This window comes from Rhinopithecus bieti, unplaced genomic scaffold (assembly GCF_001698545.2).
Source record: "Rhinopithecus bieti isolate Rb0 unplaced genomic scaffold, ASM169854v2 scaffold_11488, whole genome shotgun sequence".
Taxonomy (NCBI): domain Eukaryota; kingdom Metazoa; phylum Chordata; class Mammalia; order Primates; family Cercopithecidae; genus Rhinopithecus; species Rhinopithecus bieti.
Genome location: NW_016806879.1, coordinates 723,366 through 737,795, shown reverse-complemented (window position 1 = coordinate 737,795; position 14,430 = coordinate 723,366). Strand labels below are relative to the sequence as shown.

At 47.7% G+C, this 14,430-nt stretch overlaps 1 protein-coding gene across 4 annotated transcripts in view; it reads left to right on the top strand.

Moving 5' to 3' along the window:
- The window catches only part of INCENP (inner centromere protein), a 28,393-nt gene extending 22,061 nt beyond the window's left edge, over positions 1 to 6,332 (top strand). For all 4 annotated transcript variants that reach the window (XM_017878389.1, XM_017878388.1, XM_017878387.1 and 1 more), the window contains 5 exons: positions 740 to 924; positions 2,490 to 2,568; positions 2,728 to 2,835; positions 4,055 to 4,205; positions 5,772 to 6,332. In XM_017878389.1, coding sequence (XP_017733878.1) covers positions 740 to 924; positions 2,490 to 2,568; positions 2,728 to 2,835; positions 4,055 to 4,205; positions 5,772 to 5,986 — 738 coding nt within the window. In that variant the 3' untranslated portion in view covers positions 5,987 to 6,332. The remainder of the gene's footprint in view (positions 1 to 739; positions 925 to 2,489; positions 2,569 to 2,727; positions 2,836 to 4,054; positions 4,206 to 5,771) is intronic.
- Positions 6,333 to 14,430: the final 8,098 nt, after the last annotated feature.

The window sequence follows — 14,430 nt, the reverse complement described above, 5'->3', positions numbered from 1 at the left end:
CCAGAACCTGCCTCTCATCTTCTGTAGCAGCAGTAGTTTGAGGGTTAAGTGCTCATACTTGGAGCCAGACTGCCTATCTCAACTCTGCCATTTATTAGCTGTGCGACCTCGTGCAGGCTGCTTGACCTCTCTGCTTCCATACCTTCGAGTAACAGGGTTAAATGTGTTAATGTCTAAAGTGCTCAGTAGGGTCTGACGCCTGCTGAGCGTTCTATACAATTGCTGTTATGGTCCATTCCCTGACTGTTCTGCCTATAAGAGTGAGGGCCCAGCTCGTCCCAGTCAGTCTTAGGGCTCTAGAGAAGGCAAATCCATCATTAGGGCTTATTGACTAGTCACCAAGGTCAGGTATTTACTGTGTGCTAAGCACTGTTCTAAGTGTGTTGTGCATATAAATCCAGCAACCCCATGAAGTGTAGGAATAACTGCGGTCTCCATTTTATAGACGAGGAAACAGGCCAGAGGGTTTGAATGCTTGCCCGTTGTTTCAGAGCTAGCGCGTTTGGCTCCGAGGTTCCTTTCTGCTAAATCTACAGCAGCAGCGGCTGTCACGAGATGCCTTTGCAGGCTGCTGCTGGTGGTTCTGGCAGAGCCTTGCTCGGGATGTCCCCGGCACCATTCCTGTGTTGTCCGTGCCGGTGGCTGATATGAGGGGCACCTGGGCTTCGGGGGAGTGGGGCTGCTGTCCTGCCTCTGGCCCTGGCCCAGCCACAGCACCCGACCTTGCTCTCCGTTTTAGGAGGAGGAAGAGCGGCGGCACCAAGAGCTGCTGCAGAAGAAGAAGGAGGAGGAGCAGGAGCGGCTGCGGAAGGCGGCTGAGGCTAAGCGGCTGGCGGAGCAGCGGGAGCAGGAGCGGCGCGAGCAGGAGCGGCAGCTGGCAGAGCAGGAGCGTCGGCGGGAGCAGGAGCGGCTCCAGGCCGAGAGGTGAGGGACCTGCTGGCCCGCTGCCTGCCCTGCGTGTGTGTAGAAGAGAGACGGTGTGGCCCTTGCCTGGACACAGCCCCACCTGCATGCGAGGGTTTGCAGGTGGTTTCCTTGGCACCAAACCCAGAGGCCTACAGCTAGTGGTCCACCTGAATACACTCCCCATTGGCTATGGGAGATCCAAGGAGTGATGGGTGGGCTTGCTTAGGGCTTGGCTTGGTTCTGTGTCCAGCTGCGTGTGCTGACCTCTTTGGTGTCTTTTTGTAACTGGCAGGTGTGGTGCTCAGAGGATGAGCTGGTATTTCTCAGCAGGGCCACCATGGGCATTTTGGGCAGGAGAGATCTTTGTGTTACATTGCAGGATGTTTGGCATCCTTGGCCCCTGTCCCCACTAAATATATCTCCCCTGGTGAGGACGATAACTCAGGTATTTTCAGACTATTCCCCTGCCTTGGGAACCGTGGACCCAGGAGCCCTGAGATCTTCCAGCTGTGCAGATGCAGTGGTCTCTGTACAACAGACATGTTTAGTTTTACAGGCGTTTGTCCAGGGCCCGTCCTGAGCCTGGTTGTTCTGAGAGTCGTGGGGATGCCAAGGAGGAAAAGCCACACTCACAGTTGGTCAGGAGATACGTGGGATCCCGCGTCTGTGCACGCAATAGAGCACAAGGCTCGTGTGTGTGAGACACGCAGGCCCCGTAGCTGTTCCGTCTCCCTCTCTACCTCCTGGGAAACACCGGGCAGCACTTTTTTTCCGTGTCCGTCTTTGTGGGTGGCTTCAGACTTATCAGAGAAGTGAGAAGTCACAGCCAGAGCGCTGCACTGCGTCAGGGCTGCTTGATGGGGACAAAGCTGTCCGTGGTCCTCTGGTCAGAGTCTGGGAAGGCGTAGGGTACAGCCAACGTGGTTTGAGAATTGCAGGGTGCTGGGCAGGGCAGGGGGGCTTTGAGGATGGCGGTGTGATAGTCACAGTGTCGGCAGCTTTGGTGGGTTACCCCAGCTGCATGCTTTACACCTGTTTCCTTGTTTAGTCCTCAACTGAAGCCCATGGTGGCATGGGAGCCATCAGCTCCACTTCACACAGGGAGAAACAGGTCCAGAGAGGTTAAATGACGTGTTCAAAGTCATGAGCCAGTGTGTTGTGGAGGTGACTCCAGAACTCATCCACAGCCCCTTGTTCATGCTTGGAGCCGGTGTCTGCCCTGAGGGTTAGGATAATTAGGGGTATTGTGGATCAACCCATTTGATTCTTGTGTTGACCCAGGAGGAGATGTGTTCTGGTCTCCATTGTATAAAAGTATTATGAGGCTCAGAGACCTAAAGTTACAGGGAAAAGTGGGGGCCAAATGTTGGGCTTCAGCTTGTGTTCCCTGCACCCTCAGGTGTGCACACTTCTAGCCTCTGGGGCAAAAGCGCAGCTCTTGGCTCTAAGCTGGTTGCCCGTTCGGCAGTCCCACCGTCTAAGGTGTGTCCTGCTGGCTGGGCTGGCTTCCCCAGCAGGGATGGGAGCAGGGCTTGGCCTGGGGCGCCACTTCCTGTCCTAACAGGCTCTTGCTGGGTCCTCAGGGAGCTGCAGGAGCGGGAGAAGGCCCTGCGGCTGCAGAAGGAGCGGCTGCAGAGGGAACTGGAGGAGAAGAAGAAGAAGGTGAGGGGAGCTGGGTTGCGGGCTCCCCTGGGGTCTGCCCTGAGCTGTGGGCTGGTCTAGACTCCCGCGGCAGGGGCTGCCTAGGGAGGGGAAGGAAAGGGAGGGGAGGGAAGGGCACCTGCACAGCTCCCTAACACCCCATTGCCACCTGGGTTCCAGGAAGAGCAGCAGCGTCTGGCTGAGCGGCAGCTGCAGGAGGAGCAAGAGAAGAAAGCCAAGGAGGCAGCAGGGGCCAGCAGGGCCCTGAATGTGACTGTGGATGTGCAGGTACAGCCTGGGCCCCAGTGGAGAAGCCCTTGGGCGGAGGGGTGGAGTCTGATTATTCTCTTCCCAGTAGCTGGAGGCACAGGCTATGTTAGTTAGGCCCCTAAGGAAAAGGACAGATACACTTGGCCCAATTGTTTTTACTATTTTTTGTATTCTTTGTTATTCTAAAAGTAGAATTTGTTGAAGTGGGGGATAAAAAGGAAATAAACCTTATAAAAGAGTATAAAGTTTTAAGAAAAGGGACCCTCAGGAAAACTCTACTAAGCCCATTGTATATCCTTCTAGAGTTTTGCATATGTAACCCTTTTAACACACACAGATATTCTCTGTCTCTCTTTGTCACCCATATACACACATATTTAAAATGGACACATACCATTTGGTGGCTTGATTTCCAGCCCCCTCACCCCCACGGTTTTTTTTTCGCTCGGCATATTGTAGACATCTGCCTGTTTCAGCACAGGTACATTTCTTAGTTTTGAGGGCCGTGTACCTTCATGGTGCTGGAATTCAGCTGGCTCCTCTTGATGAGCATTTGATCTATTTTCACTTCAGTGCTGTTACCAAACAAAACATAATGTTTTCACTGCAGCACAGTTAAGATGCGGAAAACTTGGAGGTTAGTATGGTATCTGTCAGTGATGGATGGTTAAGTTGCAAATCCTGGAGTCTCCTGAGCGGTTCCCAGGAGGATTCTAGACACACTGGCCTGGAAGAAAGTTTGCAGTATACCTTAGCATGAAAAAAGGGGACACAGAGTAGTGTGTGTTCTGTGACTTTTTAAAATTAAAAAGTAGGCCTGATGCAGTCGTTCTCGCCTGTAATCCCAGCATATTGGAAGGCCAAAGTGGGCGGATTACTTGAGGTCACGAGTTCGAGACCAGCCTGGTCAACATAGTGAAACCCAGTCCCTTACTAAACATACAAAAAATTAGCCGGGTGTGGTGCTACACACCTGTAATCCAGCTACTTGGGAAAGCTGAGGCATGAGAATCTCTTGAACCTGGGAGGTGGAGGTTGCAGTGAGCCGAGATCACACCACTGCACTCCAGTCTGGGCGACAGTGAGATTCTGTCTCAAAAAAAGAAAGAAAAAAAGTGATCCTGCACCTTTTGTTTCTCCTGTGAAATGGGAGGAGGTGAGCAGTGCCCCAGCGCTCCTCGGTGGTGAGAGACTGGAATGCCGCGGAGGGAGCTGATGGCCATGTTTGTTTTTCCAGTCTCCAGCTTGTACCTCATATCAGATGACTCCGCAAGGGCACAGGGCCCCTCCCAAGATCAACCCAGATAACTACGGGATGGATCTGAATAGCGACGACTCCACCGATGATGAGGCCCATCCCCGGAAGCCCATCCCCAACTGGGCCCGAGGTAAGCAAAGCCCACAGCTCCCTGGGGGACTCAGGCCCTCCCTGGTCCTCACCTTGAGGGCCCTGGAAATAGTGAGTTGGCTGCTATGGTGTTGGGAGGCTGCTGTGTGCTTGAGTTGGCGGCTCGAGGCTCTGGCCTGGGGCATGCATGTCCCCCGGGGAGAGTCGGGCACCCTATGGTCACTGTGCTTTCCTGAGGACCAGACCTATGAGGTTGGGTTCCTTTGTTCTCAAAAAAATATATGAAATTGCGCTGGCCTCGGCACAGCATATGCTGCTGGGTGTCCCAACTTGGACTGGGCCCCTCCTTAGAGTCACATCCAGCAAGGCTGAAGAGACTTGGACCCAAGTAAGCCACCTGGGGCAGGGACAGAGCTAGAATGGGAAAGGGTTTAGGCAGAACACCAAGCTGGAGCCTGGGGCTTCTGGCCAGCTGGGGGAGGCAGGAAAGGCCCTGAGGAGTGCATGAGGCACTTGAGTAGGATCTGACCTGGAGTTTACAGGCCCCAACATTAAACAAGAACCTGGGTGAGCGTGACTGCAGTGCCTCAGGCCTGAGTGCAAGGCCAGCTTGAGTGAGCAGGGTAGGTGCTAGCGGTGGGTGCTGCCAGAGTAGATAGGACCAGTGGGTACCATGGGTGCCTTGCAGTGTTTGCTGAACTGGAAGTCAGGGAAGGGTGCAGACGCCCCAGATGCAAGGGCCTGGAATCCCATAGCTGGTAGGCACTCTGCACAAAAACTCACAAAAACTTGTTTTTGTGAGTTTCACCTCATCTGAACCCTACAGTGACTGGCATGTGCTTTAAGCCTCTTAACTGCTAGTGTCAAGTTGTTTGGGAGATGGCAGTGAGCAGGAGCCAGATCACTTGCAAAGCCACCTAATCGGAGGTGACTTTGAACAGCTTCCTTAAATAGTTTCCTCATCTGTGAAAGGGGGGTGATGACAAGACCCAGCTGAGGAGTTGTATTGAGAGTGACATGAGTGAGCTCAGGGCTGGCCCTTAGAGCCGCACCTGGTGCTGAGCAAGTGCTGGTGCATGTCTGGCCTCCTGATCCCCTGGGTCTTCCTCAGCCCCGTTGTCAGGACTGTGCGCTCCCACATCCACTGCCCAGAGGCCCCTCAGTACTGCACCAGGGCCTGTGGGGTCTGTGAGAAGCAGCTGGCCAGGGTGGTCAAGGATGGCATCCTATGCTTAAGCTCTCGAACTTGGCTTGTCTTCAAACATAGGCTCTGCCATTGTTAGCTGTATGCCTTTAGGCAAATCTGCTGAATGGGAGAATACAGAACCTGCCTCCCAGGTGGTGGTCGGGACAGGTTCAAGGAGTGCCTGTCTCATGCAAGCTCTCGAGGGCTTTGTACAGGTTAAGCTGCCAGAGGACGGTAGGAAGGATGTGACACAAGGGCGTTCTCTGGGTTTGATGGTGGTACAGGCAGGGGCAGGGCTGAAGAGGGTGACAGAGCTCTCTGTAGGGAGGTTGGAGAGGGTGACAGGGCTCTTTGGGGGCCAGGGGATGGGGAGGTTCATGGAGAGCCCCAAGGCAGTGTCTGGTCTGTCGTCTCCGGTAGGCACCCCGCTCAGCCAGGCCATCATTCACCAGTACTACCACCCGCCGAACCTTCCGGAGCTCTTTGGAGCCATTCTCCCGCTGGACTTGGAGGATATCTTCAGGAAGAGCAAGCCTCGCTATCACAAGCGCACCAGCTCTGCTGTCTGGAACTCCCCGCCTCTGCCAGGCGCCAGGGTCCCCAGCAGCCTGGCCTACAGCCTGAAGAAGCACTGAGGCTGGCCTGCATCTTTCTTAGCAGCCTCACCTCCTGTCTGTATCTCTCTGTCTGTCGGTCTCTGTCTTGGTCTGTTGACCTCCTTCTTGGCATGCCATCGTGGAGGGCTCGGCCAGGTGTATATAAACGTCCTCTGTGCTGGGTGTTTCTGCTGCAGGTGGCAGGTGGCCCCAGGCCTGTTTGGAGGATGGGCGGGGTGGGTGGGTAGGGAAGAACTGGGCCCAGCCCCACATGACCTGCAGACAGTGCTCTGTAAATAGTTGTTTTAATTTAGCTGAATGTTAGCGTTTTAGTCTTTGGCATTTTAGTGTTTGGGAGGTAGATTAATAAAGTATGTTCCTTCAAGCCTGCTGTTGATACCGTGAAGACTGGGCGCCTCAGCCCTGGCCCTGTAGCTGTGTGTCTTGGGCCACCGGTGGCCTGCAGGACCAAGGTACTGTTCCATCACGTGCGGTGTGCCTCAGAATCACCGGGTGCAGATGCCCGCCCTCAGAGATGCTGCTGCAGTGGGTGGTTCCACTGCCTGGATAACCCCTGAGGAACACTTCAGTTACTGTCACAATGGGGCAGGTGGAGCTCCTTCCTTTTTTTTTGGGTGCTCCCTGTTTGTAACGGGAAACTTGCTCATTGGGAAAGACCTGTGTCTTGACACAGCCCTGCCACTTAGTCCCCTACCCTCTCTATTCCCCAGGCTCCACCCTTGCTGCACAGGTACAAATGGACTTGAGAACATCTGTGTGCTGGTGAAGCATGAGGTCTGAGTAGAAAAGGGATATCCCTTGAGACCACCTTGGGACCAGTGCTTGCAAGCAGCGAGATATTTCCCCAGCAAAACCAGGCAGCTGCTAATTAAATGCTTAGCGCTGATGAAAGCTGGCTGTGGTCCTGCCTGTGAGCTGTCTGCTGCTGCCTTCTGAATGTATACATCTGCTACTCTAGCCTGGGGTTGCCAAACTATGGCCTGTGGGCCAAATCCAGCTGCAGTCAGTTCTTTAAAGTTTTATCGAAACACAAGCAATGGAAATGCCCATTTCTTTACCGGTTGTCTCCAGTGGCTCTGCTCTGAGGGCAGTGTTCAGTTGTGCAGCAGAGGCCCATCCATGCAAAGCTGAAAATGTTTACTATTTGAACTTTTACAGAAGTTCTGCTTAAGGACAAAATAAAGCCTAAATCCAAGAATACTTTTAAAAATGAGGAAATAGTGAACACAATAGATGGAAGTCTGGAAGTTTCTACCCATGCCAAGAAAAGCGTTTTATGGTTTGTTTAAATATGTTGTGCAGTTCAAATTTTTTCCCGCTATTCTCTGACTAGACGCTTGTACTGAGTAAACTGGCGAGTGTGTCTGTCTAAAACCACAATATCAAAATATCACTTAAAGCATCTTTATATAGTGTGTTTAAGAAAAAGTTATTATTCAGCAGAAAGGTCATTGCAATTGGTCTGCATATTTATCAGCACTTGGTATTGTCTGTTTCTTATTTTAGCCATGCAAATAGGTGTGTACGGATATCGAATCATGGCTTTAATTTGAATTTCCCTAATGGCTGATGGTGAACATCTTTTCATGTACATTTCTGTCATCTGTATATCTTTGGTGAAGAGTTCAAATCTTTTGTTCATCTTAAAATTGGATTGTTATGTTACCGTTGGGTTTAAGAATCTTTACATATTATGGATACAAATATGTTGTCACATATATGCTTTGCAGTATTTTCTCCCAATCTGTAGCTTGTCTTTTTAAAAAATTTTTTTTGTAGAGATGGGGTCTTGCTACGTTGGCCAGGCTGGTCTCAAACTCCTGGTCTGAAGCGATCCTTCTGCCTTGGCCTCCCAAAGTGCTGAGATTGTAGGTGTGAGCTGCCATGCCTAGCCCAGCTTTTTGTTTACTTACCAGTGCTTTTCACAGGACAAAAATTTCAATTTGATGAAGTCCAATTAATTACATTTTAAAAATAGAGTGTGTTTTTTTGTCATGTCTAAGAAACCATTGTCTAGTCCTAGGTCCTAATTCTCCTTTGTTTTCTTCTAAATGTTTTTTATTTTACATGTTACATTTAGATTTGTGATCTATTTTGAGTTAACTTTTTTTTAAGTATGAAGTTTATGTTTTTTGTTTGTGTTTAGGAGCATATGGATGGATGTCTAATTGTTCCAGCACCATTTGTTGGAAAGACTATCCTTTCTCTGCTGAATTTCTTTTATATCTTTGTCAGGAGTTAGCCACATTGGTATGGGTCTATTTCTAGACTTTTTATTTTCTCCCATTGATCTGTACATCTCTCCTTTTGCCAATACCACATAAATCAAGATGACTATAGCTTTGTAATAAGTATTAAAATCTGGTAATATAATTCTTCCAATTTTATTTTTCTTTTAAAATTAGTTTATTGTATCAGTGTTACCTTTCCATTTAAATTTTAGGGTTAGCTTATCTACAAAAGTCCTGCTGGGATTTTGATTGGAATTGCATTAAATCTATAGATAAGTTTGGGGAGAATGAACATATTTATGATCGTCTTTTAATCCGTGAACATGATGTGTCCTCCATTTATTTGCATGTTTAGTTTCTTTCTTCAGCATTTTATAGTTTAAGCATACAGATCCTATACATATTTTCTTAGATTTATAACTATTTATTTTCTTGGAGCTGTTGTAAATGGTATTGTTTTTCTGGTTTCCACTTGTTCATTGCTGATGTGTAGAAATACAGTTGACTTTTGTATCAACTTTGTATCCCGTGATGCAAGTAAAGCAGTACTGAGGGGAATTCATAGAGCTCAATGCCTGTGTTAGAAAAAAGCTTCCACTTTAAGAAACTAGAAAAAAAAAAAGAGCAAATTAAAAGTGTACACAAAAAAGGGGAAATCATGCAAGTAGAGCAGAAATCAGACATTAGAAAGAGAAAATATAGAAAATTAATTAACCAAAAGCTGTTTCTTTGAGAAGCTCAAGAAAATTCTATTTAGACTGATAAGGAGAAAAGATAGATTACCAATGTCAGAAATTAGGTAGCTTCACTACAGATTCTACAGATATTAAAACAATAAGAGACCATTATGAACAACTTCTAGGAATACATTTGACAATTTAGATGAAAGCAATGCAGATTCCTTAAAAGATGCAAATTAGTTTACTTAGGAAGAAATGGAAAACCTACATAGCTCTATGAAAGATGTGTTATCACAAAGAAAACGGTAGACATAGGTAGCTTTAGTGGTAAATGTTGCCACATATTTAAGGAAATAATACTAATTCTGCACAACCTCTCACAGGAAATATAAGAGGAAAGAATACTCAGTTCTGTCTCTGAGGCCAGCATTGCTTTGATCCCCAAATCAGACATTGCAGGAAAAGAAGACAATTATCCCTCATGAACATCAACACAAGAATTCTTAGAGTTTCATCAAGTGCAAGTTAAATAAAAAGTATTACACTTTTTTGTTGTTGTTGGAGACAGGGTTTCACTCTGTTGCCCAGGCTGGAGTGCAGTGGTGGGATCTCAGCTCGCTGCAACTTCTGCCTCTTGGGTTTAAGCAACTCTTGTGCCTTGGCCTCCTGAGTAGCTGGGATTACAGGGGTGCACCACCAGCTCAACTAATTTCTGTGTTTTCAGTAGAGATGGGGTTTTGCCATGTTGGCCAGGCTGGTCTCAAACTCCTGGCCTTGAGTGACCCATCCACCTTGTCCTCCTGAAGTGCTGGGATTACAGGCATGAGCCACCATGCCCGGCCAGGATAATGCATCTTGACCAAACAGTTTATCTCAGGAATGCAAGGTAGGTATAACATTTGGAAGTTAATGTAATTCACTGTATTATAGAGGAGGAAAATAAATTAATAGATGCAGAAATTCAATGATTCGATGATTCCACACTAGTAATTTAAGATAAAAGCTTTCAATAAGATTGGGCAGTTTGATAGGGCATTTCTACAAAACTCCAGCAAACATTTCCTGGTGAATGTTTAGACGCATTCCTCCTGCTACCAATTCAAGTACAAGGATGCCCACTCTCATTCCTTCTGAACATTTTATGGTAGTTCTGGCCAGCGCAGTATGGCAAAAAGAAAAAGGCACTGGGAAGGAAAAATTAATGGCAGAGACAACTTGTAGAAAATCCGATAGTATCTACCCAAAAGCTATTAGGATTAATACGGGCTTGGCATACAAGGTTAATATACAAAAATCTATTGTATTTCTGTGTACTACCCATGTGCAAGCAGGAATTGAAATTTAAGGAATACCATTTATAATGTCCAAAATTATCAAAATCTAAGGAATAAGTCTGATAAAAGATCAGGAAGACCTATACAATACAGTGAGAACTACAAAAGATTGCTGAGAAATCAATGAAGACTTAAGTGGGATATATACTGTGTTCATGGATCAGAAACTCAGTGTACTGAACATGTCAATTTCCCCCTAAAAGATTTAGCCCAGTCTTAACCAATTCCAAATGGCCTTTCATTTATTTATTCATTTATTTATTTATTTAGGAGAGTGTCACTCTGTCACCCAGGCCAGAGTGTAGTGGCATGATCTCTGCCTCCCTAGTTCGAGTGATTCTTGTGCCTCAGCCTCCCAAGTAGCTGGGACTACAGGCGTGTGCCATCATGCCTGGCTAATTTTTGTATTTCTAGTAGAGATGGGTTTGCTATGTTGGCCAGGCTGCTCTCAAACTCCTGGCCTCTCGTGATACACCTGCCTTGGCCTCCCAAATTGCTGGAATTACAGGCGTGAGCCACTGCACCCAGCCCCAAATGGCTTTTTTTTGGGGGGGGGGGGGAGGTAGAAGTTTATGAAAAAATTTGGTTTTAAAATTTGTATTTATGCTTGGTGCAGTGGCTCACACCTATAATCCAAGGACTTTGGGAGGCTGAGGTGGGTGGATGGCTTGAGCCCAGGAGTCTGAGACCAGCCTGGGCAACAAGGCAAATCCCTGTTTCTACAAAAAATACAAAAATTAGCTGGGCACGTGTCTGTAGTCCCAGCTGCTCAGGAGACTGAGGTGGGAGGATCACGTGAGCCTGGAATGTCAAGACTGCAATAAGCAGTGATTGTGTCACTGCACTCCAGCCTGGGTAACACAGCAAGATCCTGTCTGAAAAATTCTATTTAACAGCATAGGACCTACAATAGCTAAAACAACTTAAAAACAAATTTGGAGAGGTCACACTACATACAAGGCTGATTTCAAAGCTACAGGAGGAGATTGATGTGAGTAATAATGAAACTCCAGTCTCCCGCACAGCTGTGGCTCTGCATGAATTACTCTTTCTCTATTTCGATTCCCCTGTCTTGGTGAATAGGCTCTGTCTAGCCAGCGGGCAAGGTGAATCCCTTGGGCAGTTACAAATTTGAGGGCTCATCTGGGATTGCCCTTGTGGCTACATGCTCGTGGTTTGGTGGACCCCCTTCAGCGACGGATCCAGAGTCAGCCCAAGCGGCTGCCTAGTTCTCAAAGCTACAGGAATCAGGATAGTATGATATTGGTGTGAAGGTAGTCATAGATACATGAACTTTTATGGAATCCAGAAATAGAACTACACATATATGATCACTTGGTTTTTGGCAAAGGTGGAAAGGCCATTCAATGTGGGCAGCATAATTTTTTCAACAAATTGTCATGGAACAATTGGGAGTGTTTTTAAAAAGCTCCAGCCCTTCTTCACACCATATATCAGGTTTAATTCCTAATGGATCATAGGCCTAAATGTAAGAGCTAAAAATACAACACTCCTAGAAGAAAACAGGGATTGCTGGGAAGATGGTCAAATAGGAACATCCCCGGTCTGCAGCTCCCAGCGAGACTGATGCAGAAGGCAGGTGATTTCTGCATTTCCAACTGAGGCACCTGGTTCACCTCACTGGGACTGGTTGGACAGTGGGTGCAGCCCACGGAGGACAAGCCAAAGCAGGGTGGGGCGTTGCCTCACCTGGGAGGTGCAAGGGGTCAGGGAATTCTCTCCCTACCCAAGGGAAGCCGTGAGGGAATGTACCTGAGGAACGGTGCACTCCAGCCCAGATACTGCACTTTTCCCACTGTCTTTGTAACCTGCAGACCAGGAGATCCCCTCCAACCCTACGCCACTAGGGCCCTGGGTTTCAAGCACAATACTGGATGGCTGTTTGGGCAGACACCGAGCTAGCGGCAGGAGTTTTTTTTCCCATACCCCAGTGGTGCCTGGAATGCTAGCGAGACAGAAGAGACAGAACCGTTCACTCCCCTGGAAAGGGGGCTGAAGCCAGGGAGTCAAGTGGTTTGGCTTGGCGGGCCCCATCCCCATAGAGCCCAGCAAGCTAAGATCCACTGGCTTGACATTCTTGACTTGCACAGCAGTCTAAGGTCGACCTGGGATGCTCAAGCTTGGTGCGGGGAGGAGCGTCTGCCATTGCTGAGGCTTGAGTAGGCAGTTTTACCCTCACAGTGTAGACAGAGCCGCCTGGAAGTTTGAACTGGGCGGAGCGGACCACAGCTCAACAAGGCCACTGTGGCCACTGCCTCTAGATTCCTCCTCTCTGGGCAGGGCATCTCTGAAAGAAAGGCAGCAGCCCCAGTCAGGGGCTTAGAGATAAAACCCCCATCTCCCTGGGACAGAGCATCTGGGGGAAGGGGCGGCTGTGGGCAGTTTCAGTAGACTTAAACGTCCCTGCTGGACGGCTCTGAAGAGAGCAGCAGATCTCCCAGCACAGCATTCAAGATCTGTTAAGGGTCAGACTGCCACCTCAAATGGGTCCCTGACCACCATGTATCCTGACTTTGAGACACCTCCCAGCAGGAGCCAAAAGACACCTCATACAGGAGAGCTGTGGCTGGCATCTGTCAGGTGCCCATCTGGGATGAAGCTTCCAACGGAAAGAACAGGTACGAATCTGCTGCTCTGCAACCTCTGCTGGTGATACCCATGCAAACAGGGTCTGGAGTGGACCTCTAGCAAACTCCAGCAGACCTGCAGCAGCGGGGCCTGACTGTTAGAAGGAAAACTAACAAACAGAAAGGAATAGCACGTCCACTCAGAGTCCCCATCTGAAGGTCACCAACATCAAACACCAAAGGTAGATAAATCCATGAAGATGGGGAGAAACCAGCACAAAAAGACTGAAAATTCCAAAAACCAGAGCGCCTCTTCTCCCTCAAAGGATCACAACTCCTCACCAGCAAGGGAACAAAACTAGATGGAGAATGAATTTGATGAACTGACAGACGTAGGCTCCAGAAGCCTACTCCTGTCAAACTCCTCCAAGCTAAAGGAGCATGTTCTAATCCAATGCAAGGAAGCCAAGAACCTTGAAAAAAGGTTAGACGAATTGCTAACTAGAATAACCAGTTTAGAGAAGAATATCAATGACCTGATGGAACTGAAAAACACAGCATGAGAACTTGGTGAAGCATACACAGTATCAATAGCTGAATTGATCAAGTGGAAGAAAGGATATCAGAAGTTGAATATCAACTTAATGAAATAAAACGAGAAGACAAGGTTAGAGAAAAAAGAATGAAAATGAATGAACAAAGCCTCCAAGAAATATGGGACTATGTGAAAAGACCAAATCTACATTTGACTGGTGAACATGAAAGTGACAGGGAGAATGGAACCAAGTTGGAAAACACTCTTCAGGATATTATCCAGGAGAACATCCCCAACCTAGCAAGACAGGCCAACATTCAAATTCAGGAAATACAGAGAAGGGGTTGCAATCCTAGTCTCTGATAAAACAGACTTTAAACCAACAAAGATCAAAAGAGACAAAGAAGGCCATTACATAATGGTAAAGGGATCAATGCAACAAAGACACTCCTCAAGAAGAGCAACCCCAAGACACATAATCGTCAGATTCACCAAGGTGGAAATGAAGGAAAAAATGTGAAGGGCCCCCAGAGAGAAAGGTAGAGTTACCCACAAAGGGAAGCCCATCAGACTAACAGCGGATCTCTCTGCAGAAACCCTACAGGCCAGAAGAGAGTAGGGGGCCAATATTCAATATTCTTAAAAGAATTTTCAACCCAGAATTTCATATCCAGCCAAACTAAGTTTCATAAGTGAAGGAGAAATAAAATCCTTTACAGACAAGCAAATGCTGAGAGATTTTGTCCCCACCAGGTCTGCCTTACAAGAACTCCTGAAGGAAGCACTAAACATTGAAAGGAACACTGCAAAACATACCAAGTTGTAAAGACCATCAACACTATGAAGAAAATTCATCAACCAACAGGCAAAATAACCAGCTAGCCTCATAATGACAGGATCAAATTCACACATAAAAATATAAACCTTAAATGTAAATGGGCTGAATGCCCTAATTAAAAGACAAAGACTGGCAAATTGGATAAAGAGTCAAGATCCATCAGTGTGCTGTATTCAGGAGACCCATCTAACATGCAAAGACACACATAGGCTCAAAATAAAGGGATGGAGGAGTATTTACCAAGCAAATGCAAAGC